At 38.9% G+C, this 12,553-nt stretch overlaps 4 protein-coding genes across 4 annotated transcripts; 3 read left to right on the top strand and 1 right to left on the bottom strand.

The window, feature by feature from the left end:
* The first annotated feature begins 436 nt into the window (after positions 1–436).
* LOC108558581 (neuferricin homolog) lies at positions 437–2,281 on the top strand. Its single transcript, XM_017915542.1, has 4 exons — positions 437–1,307; positions 1,381–1,515; positions 1,576–1,762; positions 1,819–2,281. The coding sequence occupies exons 1-4, from the start codon at positions 1,031–1,033 to the stop codon at positions 1,988–1,990; spliced, it is 771 nt and encodes a 256-aa protein (XP_017771031.1). The 5' UTR covers positions 437–1,030; the 3' UTR covers positions 1,991–2,281.
* A 125-nt stretch (positions 2,282–2,406) lies between these two features.
* On the top strand, positions 2,407–5,768 carry LOC108558578 (peroxisomal acyl-coenzyme A oxidase 3-like). The gene is made up of 9 exons (XM_017915538.1): positions 2,407–2,587; positions 2,663–3,023; positions 3,330–3,955; positions 4,009–4,285; positions 4,337–4,580; positions 4,634–4,867; positions 4,930–5,084; positions 5,151–5,438; positions 5,491–5,768. The coding sequence occupies exons 2-9, from the start codon at positions 2,901–2,903 to the stop codon at positions 5,593–5,595; spliced, it is 2,052 nt and encodes a 683-aa protein (XP_017771027.1). The 5' UTR covers positions 2,407–2,587; positions 2,663–2,900; the 3' UTR covers positions 5,596–5,768.
* A 241-nt stretch (positions 5,769–6,009) lies between these two features.
* Positions 6,010–8,847, top strand: LOC108558579 (peroxisomal acyl-coenzyme A oxidase 3-like). Its single transcript, XM_017915539.1, has 8 exons — positions 6,010–6,246; positions 6,440–7,065; positions 7,120–7,399; positions 7,451–7,694; positions 7,750–7,983; positions 8,038–8,192; positions 8,254–8,541; positions 8,596–8,847. Exons 1-8 carry the CDS (start codon positions 6,124–6,126, stop codon positions 8,686–8,688), a joined length of 2,043 nt encoding a protein of 680 aa, XP_017771028.1. The 5' UTR covers positions 6,010–6,123; the 3' UTR covers positions 8,689–8,847.
* Positions 8,848–8,944: 97 nt separating this feature from the next.
* Positions 8,945–10,135, bottom strand: LOC108558580 (glyoxalase domain-containing protein 4). The gene is made up of 4 exons (XM_017915541.1): positions 9,876–10,135; positions 9,543–9,799; positions 9,320–9,475; positions 8,945–9,268 (listed from the first exon to the last, which is right to left on the bottom strand). Exons 1-4 carry the CDS (start codon positions 10,019–10,021, stop codon positions 8,982–8,984), a joined length of 846 nt encoding a protein of 281 aa, XP_017771030.1. The 5' UTR covers positions 10,022–10,135; the 3' UTR covers positions 8,945–8,981.
* Positions 10,136–12,553: the final 2,418 nt, after the last annotated feature.

The following is a 12,553-nucleotide window of genomic DNA, read 5'->3' as shown; positions in this document are numbered from 1 at the left end:
GAAAAAATAATATTAAAAGTAATAAGAAAACCATATCATATAAAAATATTATGTATAAACAAATAAATACATAATAAAAATATGGATTAATAACTATAATAATTTAAAAAAATATAAACAAAAAAATAACAATAATATAAAAGATATATAACAAAAGAATTAAAAAATATAAAAGATGAGGGAGAAATAGATACATACAAAAAAAAAAATATTTAAAAAAATAATAAATAAAATATGGATTAATAACTATATAATATATATATAAAACAAAAGAATGAAAAAATTAAAAAAAGATGAGAGAAAATGGACGTTCCATTTATTCTTCTCCTGTTAAATATTATAATGATGTTCAATGTGTAATGCAATTTTATTTTTATTGTAATTATAAATGTGTATCGTATTTTTCAATACGATATTATAGATTGTGTAAATGTATATTTCGTTCATGTTTTCGGTCGGCGGGTGTGTGTCTTTTCTTTGTGTTCTTCTGTTTCAGGATTGATTTCATTTTATTCTATGTCATGTCACTAATCGTTACGTTCCCTTCCAGGTACCTAGATCATAGCATTTCCTTATATCCTAAACTTTCCTTATTTTCCTCCCGGGTGTGCGGTCGCGCGTTTGCTCTCATTTGCTGTGAATGAGAGCAGCGGCTTCCACGTGGCCGCATGTCCAGGTGCAAAAGGTAAATCATCTTCTTTCGAAGATGGTAACCAGGTATCATTTCAAGCGCAACATATAGCCTCTGAATTGATGCAAGACCGTATACATTCACCTCCACGAGGTTCGCACCTGTTTTATACAGAAAATGTAGCGGATCGCATTTAGATTAATTGCTATTAGATATTCACAATACAATTTAACATTTACGTAAGAATGTTAAATTGTATTTGGAAATCTGGTTGCATAGCCTTATTCCAGATGAATGGTCTTCGCATCAGCTGTCTTCGATTCTAACCATTAGTTAACGTTAGAAAGTACGCGTTGGTAAAGCATGTTTTAAAGCGTCCAGTGTTAGAGAATAAGATACATGATGCGTCCCACGAACAACACCGTTTATGATACTAGATATCAGATGTTCATAGCCGTTCTTATGAGCACTTTGACGTGTGTTATAGCGTATTTGGTGTATAATTCACACTCCAAGCCTGTCCTTATCGGAAAAGGACTCGTCAGCGAGGATCTGCTGAGGAGAAGCAACGGTATCGATAAGCCAGAACTGTATTTATCCATCCTTGGCAATGTCTTCGATGTTACCAAAGGGGCTAAGCATTATGGACCTGGTCAAACCTACAACATGTTTATCGGTAATACTGCAACTTGCACACATGCATTGTTACATTTGAATTTATTTTGCTAATATTTTTCAATGATTTGCAGGCAGAGACAACTCGAAGGGTTTCCAGACTGGTAAAATGCATGCTGATGACGATGATAACATCAGCTTTGAGTTTGCTGATTTGAAAACACTCGCATATTGGATTCAATTCTACAAAGATCAGTACATCAGCAAAGGTAAATTTTGCTCTTAAAAAATATTCCAGTTAATTATTGTTTGTTGTTTTTTTTTTATAGGTAAATTGGTTGGTAAATACTACGATTACAATGGTAATCTTACCCCGTACGGAGAACAAGTGCATCTGCAACTCGAGAAAGTGAAGGAGACTGAGGCCAAAGAGGAAAATATCAAATTGATATTTCCACCTTGCAATATCGAATGGTCCCCGCATTCCTATACCAGAGTGTGGTGCACCAAGAATAGGTAACATTTGATTTGTGAATCACCTTTAAAAAATGCATTACTTAATCACGTTTCAGTGGCGGAGTGAAGAGAGATTGGGCTGGTTTCCCGAGGCGGCTGTTCGATACCGAAAAGCAAACCGAGCGATGCGCCTGCATCGGCGATAGCAACCAGGATCTAGGTATGTACGAGGAGTACATAGAATGCGAATCGGATTCACCCAGTTGCTACACGTTGATGCCAGTATAGACAACAACAAACCAAATCACAAAAGATTAAAAAAGAAAAGTATTCCGACTACTAAACTATGTGACTATTACAAGACTTTTACCTAGATGTATCTTAAAACCAACCACTAAAGTATTAACATACACTATTACTTAGTTTAAGTACTTACACTTATTTTATATTTGTGACTATATACAATTTTTATTATTTTTTTTTAAATACACTGCGACAATAAGAAATCACATTACATAACAAATTTGTGAATGATTAAATCCAATCAGTTAGATAATAGAAAACAACCTGACAACAAACTTTTACGCTAATTACAGCAATGTTTCATTGATTACCTTCTACAACCTTCTTTCCCAAGCAATAATAATGAATACAATTAACTTCTGTATAGTTTTTTAGAGTAACGAGAAACTTGCAATACGGATGATGGACTTCATTAGAAAGTGTACTACTTTGAAGATGGATTTATCCAAGTATTGCGTAACTAAATTTAGTGAAAACTGGTAATAAACATGTTTTATTCTCTTGGGACATGCAGCAATTAACCTTCGCGGAACAAGTTTTTACTTTTACAACTCGACGACAAAAGTATACTCACGTTTTGAGGTGAGTTAGCATTTTTGTTTTGCTTTAATTACGCGTATCTCTTGATCTAATCGAAACAATCATCTTCGTTTGCAGGTTATGTAGGTGAGTGGGTGCAAAGATTTCTAATAATTAAGGATATAATTGTTAGTTTCTGCTGCTCTTGTTTATCATTGTCGCTGGATTTGATAACGAGATGATGAAGCAATAAACGCGAGCACAAGCGGCGGCGGTGGGACAGCAGAACAGTTCAAAGGTGGCGTACGGACATTTACACATTACGTTTCGTGCGCGCAGACTTCAGTGTTTACCAACAGCTAATAACAGTGTGAAGATGAAGAAACAACTTCTGCCGAACTTTCCTCCGGGTCCATTGGATCGCTACAGGAATCTGGCGAGTTTCGATTGGCGCAAGCTGAAGCTCTTCATAGAACCGGCCGAAATCGTCGAGTTCAAAGTGAGTGCAATTAGGAGTCATTTACATACGATATTCATTTAGTGGTCATCTAAAGTGTACATTGTTCAGAGAGATATGAAAGGTCCAAAGTACGCGTTTCAAGCAATACAAGAAGTATTTATAATATATTGCAATTCATTGCCACATCAATTTCATCTTTATGCAATTACTAATATAATTTTTAAATAACGAATTACGTAGACGCGTAATTACTTTCGCACAGTAAAATTTAATTTGTTTTTGTTTGTTGAGCCAAACTGGAAGAGATGTTATTATATGAACGTTAACATTTATTTTGTTTTTCAGAATGAGATTGTCGAACTTTTGAAAGGAAATCCCGCCTTTCATCCGAAGAAGTTGGAAACTTTGGACGATGTGCGACGCGACGCTTCGCTACAGATGCACGAGGGATTCTACTTGCAGGAGTTCAAGTACTTGGGGATGCTGGATAACCTGAGGAAGGTGCCTGCATTCGGCGAGATTGCCGTGTGGTCGAATCCCTCGGTCAGCGTGAAGAACGCCCTCAACAATTCCATGTACCCGAGCGTGATCAGGGCGTTGGGCACGGAAAAGCATCTAGATCTGATCGAGAAAGTGTGGCAAGGGGAACACTTTGGTTGTTTCTGCTTGACGGAGATCGGGCACGGAACGGACACGAAAAGGATGAGGACGAGAGCGACGTACGACAAGGAGAGCAAAGGTTTCATCATGCACACTCCCGACTTTGAGGCCGCCAAATGCTGGGCCGGTCTTCTGGGTCAGACGGCCACCCATGCCATAGTCTACGCCCAACTCTACACGCCCGATGGTACATGCCATGGTTTGCATCAGTTCGTCGTGCAGATCAGGGATGTTAAAACGATGCAACCGTTGCCTGGAATCACCGTCGGCGATATGGGACCTAAAATCGGCCTGAACGGAATCGACAATGGGTAATTCCCAATTAGATTGCATCGCATCTTAACCTCGTAAATCATTTCCTTAGATTCTTAATCTTCAACAATTTCCACGTCTCGAGAGATGCTCTGTTGAATAAGAACGCTGATGTCAACGAAGAAGGCGTTTACGTTACACCGTTCAAAGACGCGAACAAGCGTTTCGGTGCTTCACTTGCGGCCCTCTCCGATGGAAGAATCAACATCACGAATCTCTGCAACGCTTATTTGATTCAAGGTCTTACCATAGCCGTGAGATACGCTGCCGTTCGTAAACAGTTCGGACCAGACGGCAATGAAATTCCCATTCTCGAGTATCAAACGCACGTAAGTAAATTGCAATTTTCGAATGTTTTCCCTCTAATATTAATATTTCAGCAACACCGTTTATTACCCTACTTGGCCGGAGCGTTCACGTTCAAATTCTTCTCGTTGCACGTCTGCTTAGAACAGCATACGACTTTTGTCAACAACTTGAACGGGAAGCAAAGGGAGGATGCTGTGGAATATGGTTTCGAGATGCACGGCATCTCCTCGGCCTGCAAACCGGTGATCAGCTGGTTCATGATGGAAGCTTTGAACGAGTTCAGACAAGCTTGTGCTGGACATGGTTATCTAAAAGGTATTTTGACAATATTTTTGCTACTGTTCGATCACTAAATAATCGCATTGCAGCTGCCGGTATTGGGGATCTGAGGAACGATGCTGATGCGAATTGCACTTACGAAGGGGAGAATCACGTGCTGAACCAGCAGACGAGCAATTGGTTATTGAAATTCTGGCCGCAAATCTTGGAAGGAAAGATCATCAAGGGACCTATGGAATCAATTGATTATCTTTCGCACGGTAAAGAAATTCTCGCTGATAAATTCGCTGTGGATTCTGTGGAGCACATCATCAGACCTGAGTGTGAGTGTACAAGCTTCTTCAAGTGATTCAAGCTTATTATTCAAAATTGATTAAATTTTCAGATATTTTGAGAATGTACAAATGGTTGGTTGTTTACTTGCTGAAGTCTTCGTACGAGAAATACGAGCGATCTCTGAAGGAAGGAAACGACGCTTTTTGGGCCAAGAACAACAATCAAGTCTACTACGCTAGGAGCCTATCAGTAGCTTATCTCAACGTAAGTTGTTGTTTTTTTGCTTTCGCCACATTGCAAATTGATTTAATAATCTGTTTTTTTTTGCAGCATTACATGTTGCACATTTTCTTGAAACGGATAAACGAAACAGAAGATCCTAAGGTTAGGAACGTGCTCGAAAGACTTTTCGCTTTGTACGGACTGTTCACGCTGGAGAGAAGTTTAGGTCATCTCTATCAAGGCGGATTCTTCGTCGGTGAAAAACCGGCGACTCTGGTGCAGGATGCCGTGCTGAAGCTGTGTGGGGATTTGAAGAACGACGCAGTGTCTTTGATCGATTGCATCGCAGCGGACGATTTCCTCATCAAATCTTTCATGGGAAAATCCGATGGAAAAGTATAGATTTCTTATAATAATCAATCAAGGTTTAACACTTTAATTGTTGCAGGTTTACGAGCATCTGCAGAACGAGTTGATGGGCGGAGAGGGAAACATGTCGAGGCCGAATTGGTGGAAGGAAGTCTTGCACTGGGGAAAACAATCAAAGTTGTAAATTGTTTGAATTGGTCTGGATTGGTAGGTATCTATAAATACTGTAAATTTTATTAAATTTTACTGTTTGTTAAGTGCCAACTAAATGTAATAGTTAGCTAGTTTGTAGTTAGATATAATACTCGACATCTAAACTTATTTCTTCTTCAAATATATTCTGTGGTTATCTTCGTACAACACTTTCAGCTTTATTTAAACTCCTCTAATCTTCCTCTAAATCCTCAACTATTTCAAATGTATCTCTACAAAATAGAAATTATTTAAATTAACAAAAACAATGCACAAAACAACTTATACAAATTGAGTATTTTGATTAGGTAATTAGAATGAAAAGTTAGTAATTATTATTCTTTCTTTATCAAATATTTTTGTTTACAGATTTAGATAAGGACTTGTTGACTTGATAATGATCGAACTTATATAATTCGATGTGCAATTTAAAGGTGATAACTGCAAACATTTCCACTGGTACGTTTTAATCTTCATATTTACGATCTCTGCTGTCGCCTGTTTGTGCGAGATAGTTGAGATGAGCAAACAACTCCTTCCTGATTTTCCTCCGAGTCCTTTGGACAGTTATAGGAATCTGGCGAGTTTCGATTGGCGCAAGCTGAAGCTCTTCATAGAACCGGCCGAAATCGTCGAATACAAAGTGAGTTCAATTAGGAGTCATTTAGATAGATATTCACTATATTTAGTGCGTCAAGTACAAGAAGTCTTGATTATCTTGAAGCAATTTTTTATAATAACGAATTGCAATTCATTTTGACATCAATTTCATAACATGGTGCAATTGAAAACGAAGGTTTTCGAAAGATAAATATATTTTTTGTTTTGTTTTCCAGAATGAGATTGTCGAACTTTTAAAAGGAAACCCCGCCTTCCATCCGAAGAAGTTGGAAACTTTGGACGATGTGCGACGAGACGCTTCGATAAAGATGCACGAGGGATTCTACTTGCAGGAGTTCAAGTACTTGGGGATGTTGGATAACGTGAGGAAGATGCATGCTTTCAACGAGATTATCGTGTTGTGGGATACCTCGTTCAGTGTGAAGAACTCGATCAACAATGCTATGTACCCGATCGTGATCAGGGCTTTGGGTACGAAAAAGCATATAGGGATGATCGTGAAGGTGCTGCAAGGAGAACACTTTGGTTGTTTCTGTTTGACGGAGATCGGGCACGGATCGGACACAAAAAGGATGAGGACGAGAGCGACGTACGACAAGGAGAGCAAAGGTTTCATCATGCACACTCCCGACTTTGAGGCCGCCAAATGCTGGGCCGGTCTTCTGGGACAGACGGCCACCCATGCTATAGTCTACGCCCAACTCTACACGCCTGATGGTACATGCCATGGTTTGCATCAGTTCGTCGTGCAGATCAGGGATATTGAAACGTTGCAACCGTTGCCTGGAATCACCGTCGGCGATATGGGACCTAAGATCGGCCTAAACGGAATCGACAATGGGTAATTTCCAATTAGATTGCATCGCATCTTATAATTTTAATATTTTCCTTTTAGGTTCTTATTGTTCAACAATGTCCACGTCTCGAAAGATGCTTTGCTGAACAAGAACGTAGATGTTACTGAAGAAGGCGTTTACGTTATATCCTTAAAAGACCCGAGCAAACGTTTCGGAGCGTCGCTTGCCGCCATCTCGGAAGGAAGGCTCAACATCACGAATCTCTGCAGCGCGTATTTGATTCAAGGCATCACCATAGCCGTGAGATACGCGGCTGTTCGCAAGCAGTTTGGACCTAACGATGACGAGGAAATTTCCATTTTTGAGTATCAAACGCACGTAAGTAAATTATTTTATCCATAATAAGTATCTTATGCTAATATTGCGCAGCAACATCGTTTATTACCTTACTTGGCCGGAGCGTTCACGTTCAAGTTCTTCTCCTCGCACATCTGCTTAGAACAGTATACGAATTATGTCAACACCATGAACGGGGAGCAGAGGAAGGATGCTGTGGATTACGGTTTCGAGATGCACGGCATCTCCTCGGCTTGCAAACCGGTGATCAGCTGGTTCTTGATGGAAGCTTTGAACGAGTTCAGACAAGCTTGTGCTGGACATGGTTATCTAAAAGGTATTTTGACAATATTTTTTTACTACTGTTCGAGCACTAAATAATCGCATTACAGCTGCTGGTATTGGGGAACTGAGGAACGATGCTGATGCGAATTGCACTTACGAAGGGGAGAATCACGTGCTGAACCAGCAGACGAGCAATTGGTTATTGAAATTCTGGCCGCAGATCTTGGAAGGAAAGATCATCAAGGGACCTATGGAATCAATTGATTACCTTTCGCGCGGCAAAGAAATTCTCGCAGATAAATTCGCTGTGGATTCTGTGGAGCACATCGTCAGACCTGAGTGTGAGTATACAAGCATCTTCAAGTGATTCAAGCTTTTTATTCAAACATTTTCAGATATATTGAGGATGTACAAATGGTTGGTTGTTTACTTGCTGAAGTCTTCGTACGAGAAATACGAGAGATCTCTGAAGGAAAGCAACGACGCTTTTTGGGCCAAGAACAACAATCAAGTCTACTACGCTAGAAGTCTATCAGTAGCTTACATCAACGTAAGTTGTTGTTTTCATCACATTATATACAAATTTATATAAATATCTACATCTTTTGCAGCATTACATGTTGCACGTTTTCTTGAAGAGAATAAACGAGGCAGAAGATCCCAAGGTTAGAAACGTGCTGGAAAGACTTTTCGCTTTATACGGACTATTCACTTTAGAGAGAAGTTTAGGTCATCTCTATAAAGGCGGATTCTTCGTTGGTGAAAAACCGGCGACTTTGATTCAGGACGCCGTGCTGAAGCTATGTGAGGATTTGAAGAACGACGCAGTGTCTTTGATCGATTGCATCGCACCGGACGATTTCCTCATCAATTCTTTCATGGGGAAATCCGATGGAAAAGTATAGATTTCCAATATTATAAGCAATCAAGGTTTAAGGCTTTAATTGTTGCAGGTTTACGAGCATCTGCAGAACGAGTTGATGGGCGGAGAGGGGAACATGTCAAAGCCGAATTGGTGGAAGGAAGTCTTGCACTCAAAATTATAACTTTATGCAGAAAGAGAGATATTGAAGGTATCTATTTAATACTTTGACTAATATGTAATATTATTTTTTTAGTTTCAACTTTTCAACATTCTGTTAAATCAATCTATTCAACATTCGTTGCAGTTATTTCCTATTGTTCTCCCAATAACATTTCGCGAACTGTAGACTTAATTAATTGATTAATCTCTTGAAATTATCTAAATTTATTGTTATACTAATTCGAGTACAAATTTAATATTTCTAATATAAAATATATATGTTATTCATTTGAATGTAAGAAAGTGGGAAAGAGATTAAGATTGGTCCTTGTTGATATATCTGTTCAGGAGTTTATCGCCGTCCTCGTCGAAGGCGGACAACTTCCTGAAGTTCTCGTCGTCGACGAAGCAAATTTCGTGACCATCCGGATCCGCAAGTATTATAACACGAACCGTTGCCTTTCCTGGCGTGTCCAACGATATCAGAGGTGTGAGAATCGTTGCGTTCGCCTCCTTCACTTTCGCATCGATCACGTCTTGCTCCTCGAGTGGAACGGAGAACGCGATACGTCCGTAAGCTTTGGCCCTGTTGATCGGATCACCTAAGAAAACAATAGGTAAAACAATTGATCCTATCCTCTCCTGTCACTCACTTATCTCCTGCAATTCCAATTTCGCTTCAGCTTCCTTGAAGCCCAAAACTGCTGATCTCTCAGATTGCTCGAAGACTTTCAACCCAAGCAGGTTGTTCCAGTAATCAAGAGACCTCTGCAAGTTACTCGAGGCCAAGATAACCTTCTCCACTGGATCTGATCGGTGAAATATACATATATAATTACTATATCATCATTCATTTTTTTTTTTCTTAATTAAAACCTTTATCTGTAGGTTGAAGTTCATCGATGATGAAGAACTTGTAACCGCCTGGCGCTTCCAGAACGTTTCCCGGCAAGATGGGCCAATTCAATTGTTTGGCTCTGACCAGAGCCTCCCTGCTTCTGACCGCTATCCCAATGAAATCGTTGCCCGTCTCGTACGATTTGATCGGATAATTGTATGTGAGTTCGACGACAAAATGATTGTCTTCCGGACCGTAACCGATCATCGTTTTACTCCAACGATTCGCATAAGGCCTTCATGGAAATGTAAATTATTATTGTTAATAATGAATCTGATGATGATGAATCTGATGCTTCTCCTCTCTCTCACCCGTTGCAGGCGGCTTCGCAACCATCGGCGAACTCTTCGTGCCTGAGCACCTTCATCCCCAAAACCTCCCTGTAGAATTGAGCCGTGAGTTTCCTGTCCCCGATTTTGAACACGTAATGCAAAGCTCTCCCGTTTAAAAGGGCCATTATTGCGGTATGTTTACTTTGTCTGTTTACACAACACCTACTGCTGTAATTACCACCAATTAACACTTGTCACGCGAAAATGATTATTGGCTTTATGTTGCCTAAGTTGATTTTCCACGTAAGTCTGGAAGTATACGTTGACAAATGCAATCTTATGAGATGTGTCAAAGTTGAGCAGTAAACCGGTATTTTCCAAATACAATTTAGAAAATACCGTTTTCTTTGATATTAAGGTTTTTGAAGAAAAAAATCGTTTACTGCTTGTGATACAATTCCAATGGGAAATGGGAATAGATACGAGTGTAAGAGTGTGAGAGCGAGAAGGGATGAAGAAATTTCCATAGTTATTGTAACGTAATTGCAATCAGTCAGAAACGTTGATGAATTGTGTGTTCTCTCCCTCTGTATTGTGTCACACACCATGTGCGTGCGTGCGTGTGTGTTTGATCGAATCGATCAAAGCTATTAATTTTAAATGGGATGAGTTCGTTATGATCTACATATATCATTCATCATCGACCCAAAATACACAGCAGCAGCAACAACAACAACAGTACAAGCAAAATTGTCGTTCAAAATTAGCATTTAGACAGGAAACCATAGAGAAATATACACACACGTAGATGCTTCCTCCTTCATCACTAATTGCAAAGTAAACATTTAACTTTAACAATGATTAGCTAATTGAAATCCAACATTTGCATTTGATAATTTCTTCCGAATGAAGATGATTACAACTTTTGATGTTACGCCATCTATCGTCCTATAATAATCGTGAAATTTTCATTATTCATGTGTTTCGCTCATTTTTTTTGTTTTGTTTGTTTGTCTCGCGTTTCGTTACGTTTCCATGGCAAAATATATTAATTAGGGAGCGCGAGACGCATTATTCATCATCCCGAGATTTACTTTACCTAATGGATTTCGCTACGCACTTGAAATTTATTTATTTATTTATATTAGTTTTTTACTTTCTCTTAAATACAAGCTTGATCCTAACGCGGCTTTTGTCTCGGATCCTGGCTCTCTCAGTTTTAAACTAATAATAAATTACTAACTTACTCTCATCTGAGAGCTTAATGCCAATTAGTCACTGAGCCAAGTGAAAACGTAATGGAAAATCTAAACGCCGAAATGTAGAATGTTTTCAAAGTCTCAATTTTTAATTGCAAAAAAAAGATGGCGGAAAACAAAATGTCCGATCGAATATTAGTTGTAGACGCGTTCCGATCGATGGCGCTGCACTTTTTTTTCTTTCCTTCGAATCTTAAATGAGAATGTGAAAAAAGACGGTAATTTAAATTCCTCATCGATTCGAGGACGGAACGTGCTTTTGTCGCGTAAATTGAACGGATGTTAAATTGGTGAAGAAAGATTGTGAGACAAATCCAGGAAATGCAATTTTTGAAATGTCCCTCGGAACTGAAACATAAACACAATTCGCTGTTTACATTAAAGGAAATATTAATTAACTGTTCCGAAGGTTTGGGGATGGAGAGGTTAAACTCGGTTTCCGGTGGAGAGAACACCTGAGGGCGTTCAATTCTCTCTCTCTCTCTCTCTCTCTCCACTCACCCTCTGCTGCGTTGCGTTCGAAATTCATTAACATCGAATTAGCTTCAGCCTCAGCCTCCAACGTCTGTACGACGGCTTCACTGTTTTATTCCACCTTTTGTCATCGAGTTTCCAACTTCTCTGCATGTGCATATCTGCATCTGCAATTACACGACCTTTCACGTCCCGAATTAATCAGCACTTTGAATTAAATTTCATTTGTTTCATTTCTATTGCAGCACGATAATCTTTTGTTTGGCCTCGAACGCAATGATTCATAGTTTTAATTATCCGTGAATTGCGTAAGGTAATATTCTTTAAGATTTCGTCAATTTCGAAAACCGCCCACTGCCGCCAATACAAAAACAAAAAACAAACTAAAACTAAGGTGAAGCTATTATTAAATGTTGCGCAACTATTTGTTGTTGTTTTTTTTTTAATTCCATAATTTGAATTGCAAATTGCGGTGATAATAATTGAAACACAACAGTATTAATGTGAGATAAAAAAGGAAACGTATTTATATTTTAAATGTACGTAGCAAATAGTTGTGATGCAGTAGTGTTAGCAATAACCGCGGCTACTCTCTCGTTCGCTTGTGGAAATTTGTTTAGTCGAATGTGTTTTGATTTTTATTAATTTTTCGTTTCGCGCATTGAGTGTTGAGGTCAGGAGGCGGCGGCGATAAACGTGATAAAAAGACCGTTCAGTGCGGGTCCAGACGTCCGCTTGTTGATTGATGATCGACTCACACAAAAAGCATCCACTTACTCTGTGTCTTACTCATTCACCAAAATTATTATTATTATTATCGTTGCAATTCAGAGTTTAGAAAGCGTCGGGTTTTTTTTTATTAGTGCGCTCGTGCGGTTTTGTGATTTAATTTGGTGCAGTTTTTTTTGTTGGTATTAACAAAGGATTAATTAATTAACATTGATTGTAAGTAAATTGAAAATTATTTTCCAAACGAAATGTCAA

Source organism: Nicrophorus vespilloides, unplaced genomic scaffold, assembly GCF_001412225.1.
Source record: "Nicrophorus vespilloides isolate i.1.1-1 unplaced genomic scaffold, Nicve_v1.0, whole genome shotgun sequence".
NCBI classification, from domain to species: Eukaryota; Metazoa; Arthropoda; class Insecta; order Coleoptera; family Silphidae; genus Nicrophorus; species Nicrophorus vespilloides.
This window is presented reverse-complemented; position numbering and strand designations above follow the sequence as displayed.

Excerpts from the sequence above, each read along its gene's own strand:
- LOC108558580 (XM_017915541.1), bottom strand. The coding sequence starts at position 10,021 with ATGGCCCTTTTAAACGGGAGAGCTTTGCATTACGTGTTCAAAATCGGG. Across the intron at positions 9,800-9,875 it reads TGCGAAGCCGCCTGCAACGG|GCCTTATGCGAATCGTTGGA; the intron begins GTGAGAGAGAGG and ends ATTTCCATGAAG. Across the intron at positions 9,269-9,319 it reads ATTGGAATTGCAGGAGATAA|GTGATCCGATCAACAGGGCC; the intron begins GTGAGTGACAGG and ends TTGTTTTCTTAG.
- LOC108558578 (XM_017915538.1), top strand. The coding sequence starts at position 2,901 with ATGAAGAAACAACTTCTGCCGAACTTTCCTCCGGGTCCATTGGATCGC. Across the intron at positions 4,286-4,336 it reads TTCTCGAGTATCAAACGCAC|CAACACCGTTTATTACCCTA; the intron begins GTAAGTAAATTG and ends TTAATATTTCAG. Across the intron at positions 4,581-4,633 it reads TGGACATGGTTATCTAAAAG|CTGCCGGTATTGGGGATCTG; the intron begins GTATTTTGACAA and ends ATCGCATTGCAG.
- LOC108558579 (XM_017915539.1), top strand. The coding sequence starts at position 6,124 with ATGAGCAAACAACTCCTTCCTGATTTTCCTCCGAGTCCTTTGGACAGT. Across the intron at positions 7,400-7,450 it reads TTTTTGAGTATCAAACGCAC|CAACATCGTTTATTACCTTA; the intron begins GTAAGTAAATTA and ends AATATTGCGCAG. Across the intron at positions 7,695-7,749 it reads TGGACATGGTTATCTAAAAG|CTGCTGGTATTGGGGAACTG; the intron begins GTATTTTGACAA and ends ATCGCATTACAG.
- LOC108558581 (XM_017915542.1), top strand. The coding sequence starts at position 1,031 with ATGATGCGTCCCACGAACAACACCGTTTATGATACTAGATATCAGATG. Across the intron at positions 1,516-1,575 it reads AGATCAGTACATCAGCAAAG|GTAAATTGGTTGGTAAATAC; the intron begins GTAAATTTTGCT and ends TTTTTTTTATAG. Across the intron at positions 1,763-1,818 it reads GTGTGGTGCACCAAGAATAG|TGGCGGAGTGAAGAGAGATT; the intron begins GTAACATTTGAT and ends ATCACGTTTCAG.